This window comes from Lipotes vexillifer, unplaced genomic scaffold, assembly GCF_000442215.2.
Source record: "Lipotes vexillifer unplaced genomic scaffold, Lipotes_vexillifer_v1.1 scaffold382, whole genome shotgun sequence".
In the NCBI taxonomy this organism is placed as follows: Eukaryota; Metazoa; Chordata; class Mammalia; order Artiodactyla; family Lipotidae; genus Lipotes; species Lipotes vexillifer.
In genome coordinates, this window is record NW_006780611.1 from 7,577,358 (window position 1) to 7,600,840 (window position 23,483).

A 23,483-nucleotide genomic window follows, 5' to 3' on the forward strand; every position below is an offset into this window, starting at 1 on the left:
TCTATATGCACAAGCTCCATTACCTTAATTGATGAGGAGGTAGATGGAGTATTTTCTCCTTGGCTTTTATGTACTTTTACAATCAGTGGATGGCTGACTAGTGTGGACCTCACTCTACATTCTTTGTTGTGCATGATGAAAAACAGGGCTAATATCCATGTCTTCCATTTGTTTTCTTTTTTTTGTTTTCTTTTTTATTTTTGGCTGCGTTGGGTCTTTGTTGCACGCGGGCTTTCTCTGGTTCGGCGAGCGGGGGCTACTCTTCGTTGCAGTGCGTGGGCTTCACATTGCAGTGGTTTCTCTTGTTGCAGAGCATGGGCTCTAGGCATGTGGGCTTCAGTAGTTGCAGCATGCAGGCTCAGTAGTTGTGGCACACGGGCTTAGTTGCTTCGCAGCATGTGGGAACTTCCCGGACCAGGGCTCGAACCCGTGTCCCCTACATTGGCAGGTGGATTCTTTTTTTTTTTTTAATAAATTTATTTTTTTACTTGTTTTCATTTTTGACTGTGTTGGATCTTCATTGCTGCTCACAGGCTTTCGCTAGTTGCATCAAGTGGGGGCTACTCTTTTTTTTTTTTTTTTTTTTTTGTGGTATGCGGGCCTCTCACTGTTGTGGTCTCTCCCGTCGCGGAGCACAGGCTCCGGACGCTCAGGCTCAGCGGCCATGGCTCATGGGCCCAGCCACTCCACGGCATGTGGGATCTTCCCGGACCAGGGCACGAACCCGTGTCCCCTGCATCAGCAGGCAGACTCTCAACTACTGTGCCACCAGGGAAGCCCTTTTACGTTAGGTTTTTTTTCTTTCTTTTTTTTTTTTTGAGGGGGCTACTCATTGCAGTGCGTGGGCTTCTTATTGTGGTGGCTTCTGGTTGCAGAGCATGGGCTCTAGGTGCATGGGCTTCAGTAGTTGTGGCACGAGGCTCAATAGTTGTGGCTCACGGGCTCTAGAGTACAGGTTCAGTAGTTGCCGTGCACGGACTTAGTTGCTCCGCGGCATGTGGGATCTTCCCAGACTAGGGCTCAAACCTGTGTCCCCTGCATTGGCAGGTGGATTCTTAACCACTGTGCCACCAGGGAAGCCCTTCCATTTGTTTTCATGTGCATACCTCATAGGCTTCAAAATCAATGCAGCGGACGTGCCAGCAAGCTTTAGAGACATGCAGCCATCTGACCCACCCACTCTCCAGCTTGCTGAGGAAATCCTAGTGGGAAAACAATCTGCTCCTATAGTGTGCTAATATCCACTGAGCCTAGTTCACATCCCAAAATGGCCTTGTGCCCCAATTCAATCTCAAACCCCCACTATCTCCTCACCTACTGTTCCTCAGTCTGGCTGAAAAAAATTTTTAAATCAGTTCAGTCCCACTTTACAATGCCTGTCACCCCCAGAGGAGGCCATGATCCTCGTTCTTGTCCTCATGAGAGCAGGCCACTGAGTAGCCAACCTTACGTTTCTACCTGAGCTGCTCCAACAAGTACATGGTTACATCCTTTTTTTTTCTTGTCTTTACACTGGACAAACCATGTATCTTTATTTACCTGTTTGAAATGATGTTAATAAATATTTGTTCCACTCTATCATGTAAAGATGTGAGAATAAGGATAATTATGAAGCACTTTAAATTAAGAAAGGATGTAAATCCACTCAATCCATTTTAAATGTTGTTGGCTCCAAGTGTTTGGTAGGCGGATTAATAAATGAAAAAATGAATAAATAAGAGGGTCTTTTTTCTACAGTTTCTATCACCATTCTATGGATGGATGAGATCTTAAGCAAACCTTGATGTAGTTGAATAAGGAGGAAGTATAATGTCCAGCTTACAGATAAATTTAGTGATCAATACAGAGAATATCAAGCAGAATAAAGTAGGGTTTGTATCCCACAACTTTTGAATTGTTTTTCAGGTGTAAAATAAGTGGCAGGATGGTCTCTGAGGCCTCTCTCCAAAAACCCATTATTTTAGTAGGGCTGGGTTTGAACCGGTGCATCTGTACCTGCCACCTGTCCACCTGGGTCATTGAACATAGGCATCTGAGAAGGCAGTAGCAGACTCAGGGTGCAATATGCCAGGGTTGCAAAGTCATTTGAGTAAAAAGCCAGGGCAGCCAAGATTGGGGTTAAGAACTTTGGCCTCGTTAGCACTGTGTGTCAACCACAACAGCTGTGCATGTAGCATCTCTGTTCCAGGTTCTTTGCTAGGTGCTAGAATTGCAAAGATGCATAAGAAACTGACCTTGTCCTTGAGACAGTTATAGACTAACGAGGGAAAAAGGTAGTTTCCATACCAAGATACTATGAAAGCAGCCATAACACTTTCAAATCATGAAGGCTAAAAGAAGAGTTAGTTTTTGTTTGTTTGTTTTTATTTTGCTGCATCGGGTCTTAGTTGCAGGATCTTCGTTGCGGCACGTGGGATCTTCTGTTGCAGCACATGGGCTTCCTTCTAGTTACGGCACGCAGGCTCAGTAGTTGGGGCACGGGGGCTCTAGAGCCCGCAGACTTAGTTGCCCCGCAGCATGTGGGATTTTAGTTCCCCAAACAGGGATCGAACCCAAGTTCCCTGCATTGGAAGGTGGATTCTTAACCACTAGACCACCAGGGAAGTCCCAGAAGAGTTAGTTTGTGGGGGACATATATTATGTGCCAGGCACTGTGCTGGGCCTATTTTGTGTGTCATCTCTTTTAACCTTGGAAATGTTATGAGGTAGACACTATTACTATGCTTTTTTTTTTTTTCTGATAGAATAGGAAACTAAGGTTTAAACAATGCCATCCAGAAAAACTTCCTGCAATGATGGAAATGTTCTAGATCTGCACTGTCCCATCTCTAACTGCTAGCCACATGGGGCTACTGAGTACTTGAAATGCAGTAGTCAACTGAGGAACTGAATTTGTTCTTTTAATTTTAATAGCCACACGTGGTCAGTGACTACCGTACTGGACAGCTCAGGCTTAGAAAAGTTCTCAACTTCAACAGGTTCATCTATATGATCTGGTCCTCGATTACCTCTGCTCATCTCCTACTTTTCTCCTCCTCACTCACCAAGTCTAGCCACACTGGCCTCCTTAAGGTCCCTCAGATACACCTAGCATGTCCTGCCTCTGCATGGCTCCCTCCCTTGCCTCCTTCAGGCCTTTGCTCAAATGACACTTTCTCGAAGAGGCCCACCCTGACCATCCCTGAAACTCCCAGTGTCCCTTACCCTGCTCTTATTTTTCTTTATCACTATTATTATTATTATCATTATTATTATTATTATTATCATTATTATTATTATTATCATTATTATTATTATCATTATTGTTAACCTACTATGATTTATTATGTTTATTAGTAGTATTTATTGACTGTCCTATCTCCCCACCCTGTAAATACAATGAAGGAGGTTTTTTTTCATCTCCTTTGTTTACTGATGTTTCCCTACTGCCAAGAATATTGCCTGAAGTATAATAGTCACTTCATAAACATTAGTTCACTGACTGAACTGATAGGATTCAGACCTGGCCTGTCCACACTGGAACCTGTGTTCTTGTTCACTACACTCTACTTCTTCTCATATAAGTATAGTGTTTTTCCCAAAGTAAATGAGAGCAGGAACAGTCAAGAAAAAACACTATCCCTTATATGTCTAGTTTCATGCATCATTGCATGTCTCCAAGGAAATAGACAACAAATTGCTGCCATTTAGACAGCAAGCTGTTTTATAAGTGGCAGTCCAGAAGAGCACATCAGCTCTACTTAAAATGCAATGTTAGGGCTTACCTGGTGGCGCAGTGGTTAAGAATCCGCCTGCCAGGGAAGTCCCTAACGTTGCATTTTACTTTATTTATTTATGGCTGCGTTGGGTCTTCGTTGCTGCATGCAAGCTTTCTTTTGTTGCAGCGAGCAGGGGTTACTCTTGGTGGCGGTGCGCGGGCTTCTCATTGCAGTAGCTTGTCTTGTCGCAGAGCACGGGCTCTAGGCGTGCGGGCTTCAGTAGTTGTGGCTCACAGGCTCTAGAGTGCAGGCTCAGTAGTTGTGGTGCACGGACTTAGTTGCTCCGTGGCATGTGGGATCTTCCCGGACCAGGGCTTGAACCCATGTCCCCTGCACTGGCAGGCGGATTCTTAACCACTGCACCACCAGGGAAGCACCTTCTTTTATCTTTTGAAAGTCTTCACCCTTTTCCCCAAGGAGGCTATCATATGTAGTATCTCCCATTTATCAAACTTCTGTGTACCACACACTGTGAAGCTTTATACAGATTATCATTACTGGTTACAACAACTTTGTATTGAAGAAACTGTGGCTCAAGTTGAGTAAACTTGCCCAAGATCCACCGCTAGCAAAGGGAAAAAGCTCAGCTCTGAACCTGTGCCATATTCTTAACTGCCTCTGATGACACTATGCTGAGCCATCAATAGGTTGTCATGCAGGACCCATGGTTTCTTCTGTCTCTTCCAAAAAAAATAAAATTAGGCTGCTGTTATCTTATTTTAAAAGCTTTCTTACAGGGGCAAAATAGTGCAACTTATGCAAAGGGAGAGGTGTAATCATTATCACCTCTCCTTCCACACAGTGCCTAGAGTTTCATCCTTTAGAAAGTCACAGGGCAAACACTAAAGCATTGAAAGTATTCAATTCAGCAATCAATAAACAGTTACCGTGAAATTATTACCAAAGGTGAATGAGTGATGTTTGATAACGTTCTCATGTCTTTCACTGCCCTTCCTTTTCATCCTTAGCACTGTGGAATCTCCCGTGGGCTACTGCAAAGACCTCCTCACTCTCGTCTGCTCTCTCTACTCTCTGCCCTCCAATTCGTCTTCTATTCCTACAGTTATCTCTTAGAAGATACAGTTATCATTTAAAAACATGGATCTGATCAGGGCACTCTACTGCATAAAAACCTTCAGTGCCCCACAGTGTAGGGCAGCCTTCAGTCCAGGTTTGCTCTACTTTGCTCATACCCTTGCCTGCCACTCGTCCTCTTACCACCATCACTGCACCCTTTGCTCTACCCTGCAAGACCTTAGTCTTTCTCACAACTATGCATTTGTACATACTATTCCTGCCGGCACAAATGTCCATCCCTCCCCCGTTTGTTCATTGGTTGAATTGCAGCTCGTGAAGGTAATTATCTTTATTATGTTTACCACTATTATGGAGCCTATCAACATTGTGTTTTAGTTAGTTACGTGTGTCTCTCTCTTTCCATTTGACTTTGGGCTCCTTAACGGCAGGACAGTAATCTGTTCATATTTGCATTTCCATACCTCACATCATTTCTGGCATATAGAGGTGTAGAATACATGTGCATTGACTATTCAAATGGATGGCATCTGCAGTTTGCTCTCTAATTTTCTAAAGGATTTCACCTCACATATGCTCCATGAAGAAGTGGACAATAGTTTTTCTATACTATTTTTAAGATTTTTTTTTCTTTTTTTTTTTTTTTTGCTGTGGACCATTTTTAAAGTCTTTATTGAATTTCTTACAATATTGCTTCTGTTTTTTTATGTTTTGGTTTTTTGGCCACGAGGCATGTGGGATCTTAGCTCCCCAACTAGGGATTGAACCCACACCCCCTGCATTGGAAGGCGAAGTCTTAACCACTGGACCACCAGGGAAGTCCGCTATACTATCGTTTTGTAGATGAGACAAAGAAATTAAAAAGGCAGAGTTGAGTTGACCCTAAAGGGGAAAGAAAAGCAGACATAAAATTGGGTACCTCTATACCAATGTTCCATCTTGCCTTCTGCTTAAGGATTCTGATTATTTTTTCAGCTTATTTAACACAACATACCATGTCATGACCTAAGGACCTTATTGGAGGAGAATTGCATTCCTAGAAAGTCCCCCAGGAGGTTTATAATGGGTTACTCTGGGTTTGACTGATGGTCTGAATTTACTCCGGCTGGAGTAAATATGGGGCCAGTTAGTCTAGTCCCAAGTGCTTAAATCTCTTCTTTTTTTCTCCACAGGGAAACAACTGGAAGGCATCTGGTAAGCTGGGTGGGACTCCTTACATTGGCTGGTTTATGAAACCAAATAGCACCCATGCATTTCAGGTTCCAATCTGTGGCTTCCAGTTTGAAACCTAGCTCTCTCAAGTCACAAATCAAGTTCTGAAGCAGTGGTTCCCAGCCAGGAGTTATCAGTGTCTGGAGACTTGGGGTGGATGGGTGAAGGCCAGGGTTACTGCTATAAACATCCTACATTGTACAGGACACCTCTCCACAATGAAGAATTTTCCAACCAGAAATATCAGTGGTGCAGAGGTTGAGAAAGCCTGTCCTAAAGAAAGGCGGAATGATGTCATGCACACCCCTGACCAAGCTTTCTAACTATGGAAGTCAGGAGTATCCCACATGTCTGTCTTAGAGCACATTCTACTTTGGTCTCTCAGACCCATCCCTGTCAGACACAAGGTGGTGGCTGGGCTCAGTTCCATTTCTGAGAAAACCTTAGGTCAGCGTTCTCTCTGGATCCTAGAGCCTGCTGACATATTGGTTGACCAGAATGACCCTTTGCTTTGTTTGACTCGAACCAAGAAGTAATATGAGCACCTTCACCTGAAATAGTTTCACACTTATCATCTGGTCTTTCTCTCAACATGGTCCAGGTTAACTGCTCCTGTTTAAAAAGTCTGGGAACACACCTTGGTCTGCAGAGATTTATTTCAGTAATTGATTTGTTAATACTGGGGTGAATCTGTAAGGACTCCTCTCTGCTTACATGATCTACAGCGGTGGTTCTCAACAAGGGACAGTTCTGCCCCCAGGAGACCTTTGGCGATGTCTGGAGACATGTTTGTCGTCACAGCGGAGGCAGGTAATGCTAGTGCCATCTAGTGGGTAAAGGCCAGGATCTGCTGAACATTCTAGAATGCACAGGTCAGTCCCCACAACAAAGGATTAGCCAGCCCCAAATGTCAGTAGTGCCACAGTTGAGAAACTCTGGCCTATGGTATTTATCTTACCTTTGTTTGGTTAGTTTTATAAAGATGTTGACCTTATAAGTCATATCCTTAGGCAGAAATCACTCTCATTGCAGTGTGGTGTTTGCTTTTTCTCGGACCAATTTTAAGCTTTCTGGCTTATTCTGCCTCTTCTCTGCATTGCAGGCACACCTCCATAGTTGTACACAAGGATGAGTTCTTCTTCGGCAGTGGCGGTATCTCCAGCTGTCCACCGGTGAGTGTCTTGCCCTGCCTTGTCTGCAGTCTCGGGTTCCCATAGACCAGGAACTTTGTTCTCCTCTATAGTTCTGGCTTCTAGCCCAGTGTATACAGGCCTGTGGCATAGTTCCTCATGGTGACCTTAAGACTCAGCTCAAGAATACCCTTCCCAGATCTTCCAGCTAGCTGACCTCCCCTCTGCTCCCATGGTATTCGTGGTCCCTCTGTGTCACACTGAGCATGTTATGGTGAAGTGGGCTGTTCCTGAGTCTCCAGGGGGAGCCCTGTGTAAGCTCCTTGTAAGCTGAGACTGTCTCATTCTTCTATCACCATCACCAGCTCAGTGCCTTATGCATGGTATGAACTCAGTCAATGTGAAGCTCAGTCAGTGTGAACTATGAGGGCTCTGAGAGGTAAAGTGAGTTGCCCAAAGTTACATGGCCAGTTACAGCACCAGTACTAAAACTCACGTCTCTCTGACTCCAAAGCCCATGCCCTTTTCCAGAAAATTTCTGTCGTAGCTGTCTAAGGGTCGTCACAGGAGGTACTCAAGCAAAGACCAAAAAAAATTCTTTTTTTAAATTTATTTATTTGGCTGCGTTGGGTCTTCGTTGCTGCGTGCAGGCTTTCTCTAGTTGCAGCAAGGGGGGGGTACTCTTTGTTGAGGTGCATGGACTTCTCATTGTGGTGGCTTCTCTTGTTGCGGAGCACAGGCTCTAGGCACGCGGGCTTCAGTAGTTGTGGCATGTGGGCTCTAGAGTGCAGGATCCGTAGTTGTGGCACATGGGCTTAGTTGCTCCACGACATGTGGGATCTTCCCGGACCAGGGCTCGAACCCGTGTCCCCTGCATTGGCAGGCGGATTCTTAACCACTGTGCCACCATGGAAGTCCAAACCATGCATTTTGATACTTATAAATGGGAAGTCATTTTTTTTCTCTTCCTCCCACTGGCCCCCCCCACTTCATATAACAAGTCCTTCGTTAAGCCCACGTCTGTTCTATCTTGTAAGTGTACCTTAAACCAGTCTAATTCTCTTCATCTCGTCTCATTTTTCCAGAGCTTTCACCTTAATCCAGGCCACCCTCATTTCTAGCCGGGACGACAGCAATTCATCTACTATTCCTTCTCAGTCAGTTCTCTGTACAGGAGGCAAAGTGATTGTTTCAGAATGAAAATCTGATCATGGCATTCCCCTGCTTAAGTCAGTACTCTGCCCGTTGCTCTTGGAATAAAAACAAGAAAGCTCAGCATAGCCTACAAGGCCCCATCTGATCTGGTCTCGGTCTCTCTCTCTGGGTGGCCTCTTTGCAGGTTGTGCCCTTCCCCACCCCCCTCTTCTCATTCCTTGAACGCACCTTGGACATTTAAACCTGTCCTCTGACTTCAGTCTACCTCCCTGATCCTTCATGTGGTTATGCCTCTCCATTCTCCAGATGAACTCAATGTCACTTTCTCAGCCAAGTCTTCTCTGACCCTTCGGACTGGGAAGGTCTCCTGTCTTAAGTACTGACAGCAGTGCTTTTTCCAACAAGACCCTATCGCAGTTCGTAATTATACATGGTTTATGGGATTTTTTTTTTTGCCTTCCCTGGTAGACTATAAGCTCCATGAGGGCAAGAATCTCATCTGTTTTGTCCAATGCCTAGCATAAGGCCTGGCAGATAGTAAGTTCTCAATACATACTTGTCATATGAGTGAATAATAGGGGGTTGAATAATGACCTTTTAGTTTCTTGCAACTCTGACTACAATAATTATCCTGCTCACCATGTTTTCCCCAGTGCTTAGAACAACGTCAGGCACATAGTAGGTGCTCAATAGCTGCTATTGTGTGAATTTATGATCTTTTCAGGGAGCTCTGCTCTGGAGTACTCTCCCTTACTCCTCAGCCCATTCCCAGCTCTCTCCTCTTCAGTGACCCTGTTGCTTTCTGCTTGGCTGTTTTCCCCCAGGACCTCAGTCTCTCCTTGAGTCTGCTATGGCAGTCTGTTAACCCATGGCTGAGACTTTTCTGTAGGTCTTTCGGGGACCATTAACTCCCTTGCCAGAGGAACCCTATCACCTCGTTAAATTAGCCTCACAGATCAAAAAGGAACTGAATTGTGGAAATATTTGCCAGCCTGCCAGCTTCCTCACAGTTCTTCACATTTTCCCAGTGTTACAAGGGATATCAAGTGTGTCACAAAAAAGAACTGGCTGCATACATTATGAATATAGACCTGGAAAGATGGCCTGTCAAGTGTGAGCCATTTCTGGTCGTCCTGTTCTGCCCTCGTGAGTAGGCATGTTGGGGCCAAAGGGAGACTTCAGATTCCGGGTTTCTATCCTTTTATCACCTGAATGAATGGACAGTGTCAGGAGTCTGACCTGCAGGAGACTAAGCTTCCCAGGGCCCTGCCAGAAACAGGACACCTGACTTCTTAGCCTTGTTGCCAGCACGTGGCGATGGAAAGTCTCCAGGGAGCTCTAAGCCATTATAACCTTGACACAAATAGGAACTAACTCTTGGGCTTCCCTGGTGGCTCAGTGGTTAAGAATCCGCCTGCCAATGCAGGGGACACGGGTTCGAGCCCTGGTCTAGGAAGATCCCACATGCTGTGGAGCTACTAAACCCATGCACCACAACTACTGCGCTTGCGCTCTAGAGCCCACAAGCCACAACTACTGAGCCTGGGTGCCACAACTACTGAAGCCCGCGCACCTAGAGCCTGTGCTCCGCAACAAGAGAAGCCACCACAGTGAGAAGCCCGCGCACCGCAACGAAGAGTAGCCCCGGCTCGCCACAACTAGAGAAAAGCCCGAGCGCAGCAACAAAGACTCAATGCAGCCAAAAATAAATTTTAAAAGTAAATAAATTAAAAAAATAATAATAACCCTTCATCTGTCCTGGGTGCTCTGAGAGTTAAAAGTTGTTGGAGCAGAACATTTCATGTGGGAAGCCACATGAAAAAATTCAGTGGAGAGAGTGATTTACTGACTTTCTTTGGGTTGGCTTTTTTAGGGAGGTACGTTGCTTGGGCCCCCAGATTCTGTGGTTGATGTGGGGAGTACAGAAGTCACAGAAGAAATCTTCCTGGAGTACCTGTCCTCCCTGGGGGAGTCTCTGTTCCGGTGAGTGGAGACAGGGGTGGTGGTTAGTTGTGTCTGTCTCCCCCACTAGATGATTGGCCCGCAGGGGCAGCCACCAGGTCATTTCCCCCAGAACACTCAGCGCAAGGTCTGACCTGGTATTTGCTGAATAAATATGAAGGGAAAGCAGTTAATCATTACACAAAAAGAGCTCAGCATTGCCTCCAAGGCCACTGTTCCATGCCAGCATATGTACTGCTGAAACTTTTGAGGAAAGGAAGGGCTGGTTATTCCTTCTGATTAAAATCAGCTGCTGCTATTTCAGCACATGCTGCTCTCAACAGCAGTATTTTATCCTGAAAATCGAAAACGGGGTTTGTAGAGAGGTTGGGATAAAATACAAACTTGGGCATATTTTCTCTTAAAGAAGCTTTAGTCAATTTGAAGTGTTAAACTCTAACCCTGTAGCTCTGCTTTTGTGACTATAAAGATTCTCCTGAAACTGTGGAGGAGCCAAATGTGTTTATTTCATCCTTCCCTTAAAATGCCCAGAGTGGCAAATCAGGCACTCCTTTTGGAGTGTAAGAGAGGGGAAATCGCAGTCCTCAAATTCAGCTGTGCTCACCATTCTGTTACCTGGTTTGAATGGTTTCCCATACATGGTTGCTGACTTTCATATCTGTTTCCCAAACCTTCTCACAATGTACAGAGGTGAAGCCTACAACCTCTTTGAACACAACTGTAACACCTTCAGCAATGAAGTGGCACAGTTCCTGACCGGACGGAAGATCCCTTCTTACATCACTGACCTTCCCTCTGAAGTTCTCTCCACGTAAGTGGCCTCTGTCTCTGCCTTTGAAATCCCCATTCACAGACAGGGCCTCTCCTCTGGCCCACATCTGCCCCCACTGTTCTCAGCAGAATCCTCCCAAGCTGGGTGGGGTGTCATGGTGGCAGCTTCTAACATAGAATGCCACCATTCTTTCTACTCTCGGGTGCTCACCTGTGTTACCTTCACCCTCCTTGGAGTTGGACCAACTCTATCCTGACCTGAGTGCAACTGCAGAACTTAGAAACCCAGTTGACTCTGGCCCCAGTGTTTGTACAGAGTCCTGGCATCTGTCTTCCCCATTGCACATGAAGCACGCCACTCCCCAGAAGTGCCCACTTAAAAGGCGGTTTAGATAGACGAGCCAAGAGTAGGTCAGAGAATTAGTACAGTGACTTGTTTTGAAACTGTTGTTCGTCCTTCTTCCCATGCACCTTGCGTTCTCTGGCACCTTCAAACCTCCTAATCGCCCTCGTACCTCGTAGCGCACAGTCAGCCTTCGGTAGATGTTTTCTTCAAAAACACTGTGTAGCCCCTCCCTCCCTGACGTGGTCCAAGCTTTGTGGGCCATCATCTAGGCACCCCCAATGCCATCACACACACCCCTCCCTTTGCTGTTGATTGCGTTCAGGCAGCCTCTGCCCACTCTAGGACCGGGTCCATTTGCTGACTCTGACTCAGTTTCTCCTGAACTGGGGACCTGTTCAACAGGGATCCTGGCACGTTTAGCAGACTCAGCGTGGTGAGCTGTTCTTCGCACCCAGGTAGGAGCCCCTCAGGAAAAACTTACACAGGAAAGAAGGCTATTGTCTGTGTAGAGCTGGTGAGGAGAGCCCCACATCCCAGTCCTGGCTCCTATTCCTTGGTGGGTGTGTTAAACACCACAGCATTGCTGAAGGATCTAGGTTATTGGGCCCTGAGCAAACCCGAGTAGCTGGAATGTTCTTGCTGTTATTATTTGATGGGTGGGGTTCCTGGACTTGTTGGAATTGGGGTTAGTATTTCTTCGTTTCATCAGTTTATGCTTTAGAATATTTCATTTCCTTTGAATTTGGGGGTGGTTTTCAAAAATGGCAGTATCACCGAAGAAATAGAAAGCCAGTAACTGAGATGTGTTGTGGGCAACCGAATTTAAAGTTGCAGTAATCTTGGAAAGTCTCTAAGACTACAGTATTTGTGGTCTTTTTTCCAGCTAAGCTACTCTGAGAGCGAACTGGGAGCCCTTTATACAGTGGCATTAACACCTTCTGACATCCTGCACCTGTCATTTTTCCTGAGTTTTTCCTGTACTCCCTAGAAGACCTCAGTTCCCTGAGGAGTCCAATTCTGTGCCATCCTCACTTCTTTTTCTTTTTCATATCCTTTTTCTTTTACCTCAGCTTCCTCACTTAAACTTTATCTTCTTGTACCTTGAGAATTAAAAATACAAGTACAGAAAGTACAGAAAGCTGTAGTTCCCAGTATGTCACCAACCTTTTCAAACCACAGCTAACCAGTAGGCAAAGGTAGTACGATGGTAGCATTTACTAAGGAGGGGACACCAGGAGTAAAAATGCAGAGCAGCTATGTAGAGATCCCCTCTATGAAAAAGGATGTATGAGGTAGGTGAGAAAATTAAATGGACTGTAGCGAGCTTTTTCCTGGCATGGCAGTGCTGCTGCACATGTGGGCAGAGCTGGGCGCGCCGGCCAGCTGTGGCAGTCTGCGTCTGAGAGCCCACTCCAGCTCCCGTGTCTGTTCTCTCTGCAGGCCCTTTGGACAGGCCCTGAGGCCCCTCCTGGACTCCATCCAGATCCAGCCTCCCGGAGGGAGCACGGTGGGCCGACCCAACGGCCAGAGCTAACAGGACTGCATGGGACCGCCCTGCCTCACCAGGGCTTTTCCTTTTTAAACAAAACAAACCCTACCAGATTTCTATTTTATAATTTTACATCAGAGCTAACAACCAGGGAACGGCTTTTTAAATTTCCCAGGGAAGGAGGTCGTCAGGCTGCATGTAGAACAATGCTGCTAAGAAACAGAACAAAATGCCATCCCTTCTAATAGTATTATACTAATTTATTAAGGCTGTCTTGTCTGTGAGTTCACTTTTGACGCTGCTTCCTAAGCGTCCTCCACACTGGAGAAACAGAGGGCATTTGTTTAAGCAGAAAGCAAGAGACACAGTCTAGGGGAGCCCCAGCCCAGAACCTCTTTCCAGAGAATGCCCACACTCTACCCAGGTTGCCACCACCTGTGGGACCCAGGTGAGTTTTACATTATCCATGACCTGGAAACGGTTACTCTCCACCATTAAATGAACCAAAGGATTTGGTGCACATGGGGCCAGTTTCAGGATGACTAACCCAACCTAAGTGCGCTCTTTAGCCACGATCTCTCTCACCTTCCCTCCCTCCCCCAAGCAAGGCCACGGGGCGGGCTGGAGCAACCAAAAGCCTCAAGGTGGAGGGGGAGTAGCAGCAAGTGTCAGGCCAGAGGAAACAGGATAAAGCCATTCCTCCCTCCACCTAGACTGATTGCCAGTCCTCTGACATCAGTCTTGGAGAACCTGCTTTGCTGTCTACAGGCTGCATTTCCTCAGCATAGCTGACCTGTCATAGTTAATGAAGGTCTGGAGCAGCAGAGACCTTTTGTCTGCAAGTAATAATGTAGGTTATTTGCAGTCACTGTACCCACCCTACCCAGACCGATATGCAGTATTCAGCTAGGGGCCAAGGGGGAATGATTCCCTGCTCTTGGAAAATATCCCTGATGTAGCAAGAATAATGATGCAGAAACAAGGTGGCAAGAAAATTTAGAGTTATTTCTGATAGGGATTTTTACCTTATCCTAAATGTGTTTTGAAGGCACGTGTTATTTCTGGTGTCATTCTGACTTTAAAGAAGCAAGGTTGAGGGCATGAGTGGGCATTTTCATAAAGAGCTGCTGCTAGGAGCTTATAGGCAACAAATAATCTGGAAGTTTCTAATCTGGAAAGGCTTTCATATTCTCTTTCTTCACGTGAACCTCCTTTAACTTGGGAGAGTGAATGTGGAGAATAACTCAGCTGCGTGGTACCTGAGTCCCAGCCCTGGCATCCTCAGGCCCCTCATGCCATGGCTCCTGCCACTTCTCAGACTTGAATTATGTTCTCTTTCCTGGCCTCTGGCCTGCAGCAGGTGCCTTTCCTCACCAAAAAGCTGCTGCTCACCTCTGGCCTCATCTCCTCCCATCTCTGCCATTAGCCATGGCAGTTGGCATCATCAGGGTCTCAGCTAGAGGACAAGATGTTATTCTGCCTTAGTGTTTGCCTGTGACCTGACCAGGGCACGTCCATGATGACTAGCTGTGATGTCAAGTGACATTTTGGAACTGTTAAGATTGGAAGCCAAACCAGTGAGCACTTTAATTCTTCTCAAGACCCACTTGTTGGCCGGTGTGCATGGTAATAATACATTAGAGCAGAAACTATCAGGGGCTGTTATTTAATGTTGACCAACTGGCAGAATTGGGGCGTGGAGAATGGGTTTCAGGCCGGCTTTCTCCTGGGAGGGCAGCATGTGGACCAAGGCCATTGCTCTGCTTCTCGGCTGCTGGGTTTCTCTCCTTTTTCAGCTTGCCTTGCCCAGCACTCTCTCCCTTCCAGGCTCCTGCTCCAGACCTCTCTGCCCAGGGCACTCAGCTCTGGCCAGAGCATGATGGGCATCACAAACTCCTTCTCTTCTCTCTCCTCCCCCACGTCCAGGCTCAGCTGATTGCTCTCCTTCCAGTAGTCACCTCCAGACCCAGGGCTGTACCACGAAGTTAGCCTGAGTGGCTCCCCTGAGAGACTTTGAGTCACTTGGTTCATTGAAAGACACCCTTCATGTGCAACAGCCACTTGTGCCAATGCCTGTGCCTTAGGGTTTGTGGGGGGAGAAGGAGGGATCAGTGAGCCGTCTTCTCAGCTCTGCAGGAAGGCGAGCCCTCCCTCCCCCACCCTAGTCCCACCATCACTAACTGGAAACCTGGTCTCAGGCTAGGAACGCCCCCAGCCCCATCCTCACATTTCTCTGTCTATCCCAGAACCTCAGGAGCCTGCTCACTGTGACCAGCTAGCTCCACACGGGTGTGCACAGGCAAGCAGGATGAGAAAGATGTGTGTGATTATATCACACAGGTGGACACCTCTATCCAGGTCCATTGGTTTAAAGGGACAGGGAAGGAGGAGGAGGAATGAGATTCACCCCCTCCCAGAAATAAAGTTTGTACCTTTGAGATTCCTTTTCGCCCTTGAAGTCAAACTAATAATTGTGTCTAGTACGGAGGTGTTTGCTGTTTTTCTTTGGTATTTTTTTCTAATGCAATAAACTCATTTCTGCCTGCGGCATCTGGGTAGCGCTTGAAGGTCTGGGTATGCATCCATCATGAAGCAACTCCAGGCTGCTGCTTCATCTGTCTCCCTCTGAGCCTAAATATGCTGAGTCTGGCTCTGCCGCCTTTGCTTGATTGTACGCCTTGTGGATAAGAAGTGTCAATAGCAGAGAAGAATGTATGACTTTCACCATTGGATTATAAAGATGGGGAAAGGGCCCAGAGAGAATTCGACTTGCCCAAGGTTACCTCGTGACTGGGGGTGGAGTAAGACTCAAAAGCCTGACCTGCTGGCCCCAACCTCTGAGATCTCAGAGGACCTCTGACCTCACCAAGAAGTGTTCACTTCTTGCTTCAGTTTGGCTGTAGGCTGGGACTGTGGCCCCAGGGATCTCTCCCCACCTTGTTACTGTCACCTCACTGAACGAGTGTTGGGGTGGGTGGACAGCTCTCTGAATGTCCCCTGATACTACCAGGCTCATCAGCTTGGCTGCTGGTGTCTGCAGGTTCAGTCAGGCCACTTTGAGTGAGCACCTTCCACTCACAATGGACGTGAGATGTGAGCAGTGGTCCCATTTTACAGATGGGGAAACAGGTGCAGAGAAACTAAGTTATCCATGCGGCGAGTGGCTGAGCTCTTGAATCCAGGCTGTGTTCTCACCACCACCCAGCTGAGACCTCATCATTGAAGCACTGTGTCCTTCCAACATGCTAGCTTAAACAAGAGATTCTGTCTTTCCAGAGGACACAGAGGCTAGGTGGCTTTGGCTGACATATTTGCTTCCCAAGAGCTGACATTTTCAGAAGCAGGAGTCCTTTAAGAACACCTGGTCTGGGGGAGTTCCGTGGTTTGTCTAGAGGTTAGGATTTGGTGTTTTCACTGCCGTGGTCCGGGTTCAATCCCTGGTCGGGAAACTGAGATCCTGCAAGCCACGTGGCACAGCCAAAAAAAAATGTGCACCTGATCTGAGATCACACAGCCTGGGCTGAAGTCCTAACTTTGCCAAATATGGGCCAGTCTATCTCCTTATCTGTAAAATGGGGGAACTGGTACCTACTTCACAGGGTGGTTTTGAAGAGAGTAAATGGAATGCATTTTGCCCAGTGCCTGGCACAGATTAAATGATCAATGAATGTCAGGCCGAGGACAGAATCCATTCAACAGCCACCGACTGAGGACTCCTGCCAGCCAGCTCTGTGCCGAGGCACCGGCCAATTCTCTGTGCTGAGGACGGTTTACAAGATAAGGTACTGCAGACTTGCACTGTTTGCATCAGGTGGGGGGAATGGCAGAAAACAGATATTTTACCCTTAGACTTTGTGACTCATGACAAGTCACTGTGGGATTCGTTCATTCAACCCCACAAACTTCCCTGGGAGCCTACCATGTGTCAAGCAGCACTGGGCTCTTTGCTGGGGTACATTGGTGAGCAGGACTGATAAGGCCCCTGCCCGGGCAGGGGTTAAATTCTGGGGAAGCTGGGGGAGACTTGGGGAGACAGGGTAGACAAGTTCGGCAATCTCAGGTGGCAATTGCACTAGGGAAGAAATAAAACCAGGTGGCAGCATAGTGTGTGGTGGGAGTCGGGGGGGACAGGGGGATGTTTTAGGAGGCTGGGGAAGCCTCGTGTGATGAGGTAATGTTTGATCTGAGACCTAAATGACAAAGCACAGATCTGAGGGAAGAGCATTCCAGGCAGAGGGAGCAGCAAGTGAAAGAATGTTGGAGGGACTGAACGGGGGGCCAGAGCAGTTGGTGCATGAGCAGAGGGGTTGGTGGGAGGTGGTATAGTTTCTGGAGGGGCCGGTGGGCCAAACAGTGCAGGGCCTTGTAGGTCAAAGAATGATGTGATTGATTTGCACTGTTGAGAACAGACTGGGGGTGGGGGGAGTTGGGGTGGGCGGGTGGCAAGAGGGGCAGCAGAAAACCAGAGAGGAGGATAGCGCAGTTGTCAGGCAAGAGGTGAGGTGTATTGTGCATCTGCTCTGTGCCCAGAGCTGTGAAGAAGCTCTGGAAATTGGTAGAGGGGCAGAGAAAACCAGAGAGGAGGATAGCGCAGTTGTCAGGCAAGAGGTGAGGTGTATTGTGCATCTGCTCTGTGCCCAGAGCTGTGAAGAAGCTCTGGAAATTGGTTTGGTCCCTGCCCCCAGGAGCTGAGAGTGCCAGGAAAAATGGAACAGCCCCTGTGAAACATGCAAAGGCAAGAGCTACAGGACTGCAGAGCCACTGTCAGCCACTCACTTTTACTGCACTATTCCAGCTTCGTTTGGGATGTGCTTAGATTTCTTAATTTGTTTTTTCCAAAATGAAAACTTTGGGGTTATGTGAGTATAAAGATAATATAGATTTAGAAGATGTAAGGAACCAATAAAAGTGCAAAGATGAGAGAAAACAATCACCTAAAATTCCATCATCCTAAGATACGTTAACATTTTGTGAACATCCTTGCAGACGTATCTGTGGATTCAAAGGCACACATGCTAGACATGCCTTGTTGTACCTGGCTTTGATCCCTTGACACGTGGTAGAGATCTGTACGGCTCCAGCAAGGTGGAAGAGAACCATGGAGGAGGGGGTGGGGGGGCTGACGGGATGGACAGAGGAAGTCCTAAGGAGAAGTTATTCCAGCAAAGTTCCCCAAAGCCTGAGGGAGCTTTAGATAGGAGTAGGATGCTCATCACAGATGTGTGCTTGGAGGTGGGCCCTGCTCTGGGGTGGGATGATAGTGTAAGAGGATTCCTGCCCAGCCTGGCAGGTTGGACCATGAGACCCATGTCTCCTCATGCTCTCATGGGGACCCTGGCCTGAGAGGGCAGGCAAAGAATCGAGTAGGGGTCTGGCACATCCCTGAATGTGAGCTCTTGACCATAAAGCCTGGCTGTTTTGGAAGGGGACAGAGGTTCCGGGACTGGTCCTGGTCCACAAGTTTGTCTGGGAGCCCAGAGTCCCCTGCAGAGATCTCTGTCCTACCTTTTCCCCAGCTAGAGAGCCCCTCGAAGTCAAGCTGCAGTGAGGGAGATGGACACCAGGTGGCGCTGCGGACCCAGGCGGCCCAGCCCACTGCCAAACTCGGCGTGTCTTGGGTATCCCAGGTCACCTGAGCGTGCCCTGCTCCCCGCACATCTCAGCTTCTCCGTGACGCCCCCTAGAGTCCACGGGGCAACAGCCAAGCTCCCTGTACTCATGGATCAAGGCTCTCCTCAAACTTGTCCCCAGACCTCTCCAACCCGAACTCCCTGCTACATATGTGGGTGCCTATCACGGCAGGCAGGCAGTTTCCACCTCCAGCCTTGGTTTACCTCACCCGTCCTCAGAGCAACCCCTTAGCGCTAAAGCAGCACCAGCGTTTCTGCTACAGAACCTTCCTGACCTCTCCCTAACCCAGGGTCGACCTCTCCCCCCGAGTAGGTGCCTCCCAGCACACTCTCCCCAGCTGGGGCTCTCCAAGGGCAGGGCCTGGCTCTGATTACCTGAGTGCCTGGCACAGAGCAGGCTTGTCTGAGTGAATCAATCCACCAGTTCAGTCCTGGTAGGGCTGACATTTCGGGGGAGGGCAGATCATAAAAACCCTGAACTTGGACACAGACCAACCTGGATGGAGCCTCTGCCTCAGAGACCTTGATCAAAGCCATCCCTTCTCTGGGCCTGTTTCTGCATCTGGCAGTTTCTGTATCAGCCTCAAAGGCCCCTTCCAGGGAAACTCCCCCACACCGCACCCCACCCCACCAGCCTCATCCCCCAAGTGAAGTTTGAAAGGTGAGGAGTGACTTGCCCAAGTTCTCACAGTCCTGGGGCTGACTTCTGATCTGCAGAGGTCACTAACACCAGGTTTGGGGGGGCTGCTGCCCCTGCCCCCCAGCCCCAGGTGGGGCAGTGCCATCCCTGTCCCCACTGTCTGGCTAAGGGAGCCCCAAGGGGGCCTATGACAACCCAGCAACAGCCTCCACCCTTCCACAAACACCACCTTTGAGCATGTGCCCTGCCCTTCAGCGTAAGTTCAATGGACTTATTTATTGTGAAAACAATGTAAGCACTGCTGGCATTTTGAAAAATGGAGAAAAAACCAGCCCACATCCACAGTCTCTCCAATTTCCCACTGCCCCTGGAGACGGAATTAAAACCAGCAACCAGCCCTGACCTGTTCTTTGCACTTCTTTAAGCACTTCTCCTTCCCTGCACCCCTCATCTTCCTGACAGCTCAGAGAGGCTGGCAGTGGTGGCCCCATTTATTAATGTGAAACAGGCTCAGAGTGGGAGGCACCTGTCCAAGGTCACCTGGCTTTGAAGGGGCAGCCCTAGGAACTGTCGGTCTGACTCTACCCCCACTTTACCGAGGCTGCCCCTGGGGCTGGGACTGCCTACCCTCAGAAGGCCACTCTCCAGGTAGGGAGAAAGAGGGTCAACACCTCCTATATTCATTCACTCAGCAACATGTGGACACTTGGCCTTCTACCAACAGCCAGGGTCAGGGAAAAGTGTGGGCTTTGGGGGAACAGAACTGAATGAGAATCCTGGCTCTGCTGTGACTCTGAGACAACCACTTCACATCTCTGGTGTCAGTACCTACCTCTGGAAACTGACTATACAGTGCAAAGGTACTCACCTCAGAGGGTTCTTAAAAGTAAGTGAAACGCACCAGGGAAGAGCTACACTGCCCAAAGCAAACACAGAAGTCACTAACCTCCAAACCTCAGCCACTGTCTGGCCCAGAGGGGCCAAGAGTCTTCCTTTCTGATCAGGATTCTGCCAGGCTGGGGTCTCAGGCCCCCTGCTTTCAGGCCTGCCTTCCTTTGGTGCTCTGGAAACATCCTTCTGGCCAGACCTCCCAGTCCCAGTTCCCCAGTCCTGCCCCTCCCTCTCCCTGGGGCCTCCCTGAGCACCAGCTGCCAGGGATGAGCCTCCCTCTTAAAGGGACACACTGATGGCCATAAGGGCTACCCCACCTGGTCTTCCTGAGTCTGTGCCTCAGGGCAGTTCACTTGTCCCCCTCTGAGTTTCAGAGGCCTCATCTGTGAAATGGGTTGTGGTGAAAATCCAGGGTGAGACTGTGAAAGGTACTTGTAAGGAAACTAGTTCACTACAGATCTAAGGCACTGGTGTGCTACTGTCAGGGAGCTTATCTTTGTTTGTCTTTGGAAAGGTGGATGAACCCTAGGAGGAAAAAACCTGCCCTGCCCTGTGGGCCCCACCCTACAGCTTCCAGATCCCAGAACCAGGGGTGGGACCCAGGTATCTGCATTTACCCAGTTCCCTAGGAATTCTTAAGCAAAGGAACAGGTATTGACTGTGAGATATCAGAGATTAATCTAGGCAGTTCCAGCCCCACCAACAGGCTCTAGAGGAGGTGAACCCTGGGAAGGGTCTTGGGCCCTGCCAGCACCCAGAGTCATAGAAACCAGATCTAGATGGAACAGGAGGTGCAGAAAAAAAGAGTTCAGTCTTCCCTCCCATGGAGATGGTTCCATTTGCTATCTGCATCCTACAGGAAACAAAAGCTTCTTGAGGGCAGGGTCCTACAGTGTTCCTGGGACCCAGAACACAGTGTCTGGCACAACAATTGTTTAATGACTGAACCAAACTCTGTCACAGGGCCTGGAAAGAAAGACAGATTTTTCCTTTTGCCTCTCCAGCATGGCTCCTCAGCTGGACACAGTTATTCATCCTGTCCTTAAAATTTTTTTCTTGATATTTTGTTCATCATCTAATTTTGATTTTTTTAAAAATTACATTAAAATGCTATTTGTTGTAAATCAACTATACTTCAATAAATTTTTTTAAATGCTATTTGTTTTGGTTACTGAGCTTTTTGATTCCCTCTTAAATTTTGTGCCTGCAGAAAGTACCTCACTCAGGTGCTCCGTGCAGTGCATCCCTTTCCTTTTTCTGCACCAAGTGGAGACAGTAACATCTCCTAGAGATGCTGTCAGAGTGAATGAAGGTATGTGATCAAGTGTCCAGTATGGGGGCTGGCACATAGTAAGGGATCAATAAATATAAGTTATTACTATGTCCGCTAAAGAAAAACACACACACACGACCTAAAAACTGCGAGTTATGTTTTATTTGGGGAACTTACTGAGGCCTATAGATGGGGAGACAGCCTCTCAGACAGCTCTGAGGACCTGCTCCAAAGCGGTAAGGGAGGTGCCAGGATATACAGGAGTTGTTTGCTGGAAAAAAACATCAAAAGATTATTGCTAATCACAAAAACAGACATCTCAGTTATTTTAGTGCTTTTCTATGTATGGGAAGATGAAAGAGTCTGGGCTCATTGAAATCATTCCCTAGATATGCATCTTTATTATCTAGGGCCAGTCTCCAAAGTACATAATGCTTCCTGTTTTCCTCCATCACTGAATTCCCCTCAGGGCCCACCATGGTGTGAGGCGTGGGGGCATCTGCAGTGGCTGACGGCTTGATCTTTCTAGAACTGAAATGGCAGTCAACATTCTTCGTTTATTGGAATGGCAGGCAACAGTCACTGTCCACAGGTGAAGATTACATCCCCATTTGTATAGATAAAGAAACTGAGGCCCAGCAAAGGAAGGTGACCTGTGCAAGTCCCTTTGGTTATCAGGGACCTCACTGTGGTTCTCCTGACTTTGCCTCCAGTTATCTCCTCAGGGTACAGAAGCTACCAAGACAGAAAAACAAACAGGCCTATCAAAAGTATTGTGCACATCAGTGCCACTCATAGATGTGTGGAGTGTGTGTATGACCAAAACTGCCAGAGTTGATCACAGGCGTGAGGGCAAAGACGGTGGATGTAGCAAAAACGCCTGCCTCTACCCAGGCACGCTGGCAAGCTGGAGGGCAACCCACACAAATACAGAGGGGAGTGGAGGTGGGCCTTTGGCTCTGGCTTCTGGAGGAAGAAATAGAGAATCTTAGAGAAGACGAAGCTGCGGCTAATGCATTTCTAAGGGGGGAAAGGACTTTGAAATTTGCCATAATGCCAGCATCCAGAGACAGTCAGCTACTTTTCCATTAGAAAAATGGGATTATGCTTTCTCCATGTTCAATATTCTACAACACAGATTTTCAAGGCTTCACAGCAATTCATCTTACTGATGGATCGATCATAATTAATTTAACCAATCTCCAATTTTTTTCCTTTTCTTATTTTCTAAAAGTTGAGGGCTTCCCTGGTGGCGCAGTGGTTAAGAATCCGCCTGTCAATGTAGGGGACACGGGTTCGAGCCCTGGTCCAGGAAGATCCCACATGCCGTGGAGCAACTAAGCCCGTGCACCACAACTACTGAGCCTGCGTTCTAGAGCCCGTGGGGCACAACTACTGAAGCCCGTGCGCCTAGAACCCATGCTCCACAACAAGAGAAGCCACCACAATGAGAAGCCCGTTCACTGCAATGAAGAGTAGCCCCTGCTTGCCACAGCTAGAGAAAACCCGCGCGCAGCAATGAAGACCCAACGCAGACAAATTAATTTTTTTAAAAGTTGAATTGTTGGCTCAAAGGGTCTGAACATTTTTAATGCTATTGACATGAAATAGCCGTTTAATTAGTAACAGTATCAAGCACATCTATACAAATTCTTCTTTGGAGAGGGCCTGCTATGTGGGCTTTTTTATATTTATTATTTCTTTTCATGCATAAAGCAACCCTACAAAGTAGGTGGTGTTCTTCCCATTTTACAGATGGGGACACAAAGCCTCAGAGTGGTGAAGTGACTTGTCCAAAGTCACATGGTTGGTGAAGCTGGGAAGACACCTAGAACTGACTCCAAAGTCAAAGTGATGGTTAAATAGTTGTGAATAGAGAGGTGTCCAGGAAGGCTTCTTTTTTTTAATGAATTTATTTATTTATTTTTGGCTGCGTTGGGTCTTCCTTGCTGTGCACGGGCTTTCTCTAGTTGGGGCGAGCGGGGCTACTCTTCCTTGCAGTGCGCGGGCTTCTCATTGCGGTGGCTTCTCTTCTTGCAGAGCACGGGCTCTAGGCGCATGGGCTTCAGTAGTTGTGGTGCAAAGGCTCAGTATTTGTGGTGCACCGGCTTAGTTGCTCCTCGGCTTGTGGGATCTTCCTGGACTAGGGCTCTAACCCATATCCTCTGCATTGGCAGGTGGATTCTTTTTT

The 23,483-nt window shown here is 47.7% G+C and overlaps 1 protein-coding gene across 1 annotated transcript in view; it reads left to right on the top strand.

Moving 5' to 3' along the window:
• The window catches only part of DESI1 (desumoylating isopeptidase 1), a 20,469-nt gene extending 7,344 nt beyond the window's left edge, over window positions 1-13,125 (top strand). The window contains exons 2-6 of the mRNA XM_007453967.1: window positions 5,966-5,987; window positions 7,108-7,177; window positions 10,164-10,273; window positions 10,941-11,063; window positions 12,810-13,125. Of these exons, the coding sequence (XP_007454029.1) occupies window positions 5,966-5,987; window positions 7,108-7,177; window positions 10,164-10,273; window positions 10,941-11,063; window positions 12,810-12,903 (419 nt within the window). The 3' untranslated portion in view covers window positions 12,904-13,125. The remainder of the gene's footprint in view (window positions 1-5,965; window positions 5,988-7,107; window positions 7,178-10,163; window positions 10,274-10,940; window positions 11,064-12,809) is intronic.
• The last annotated feature ends 10,358 nt before the right edge of the window (window positions 13,126-23,483 follow it).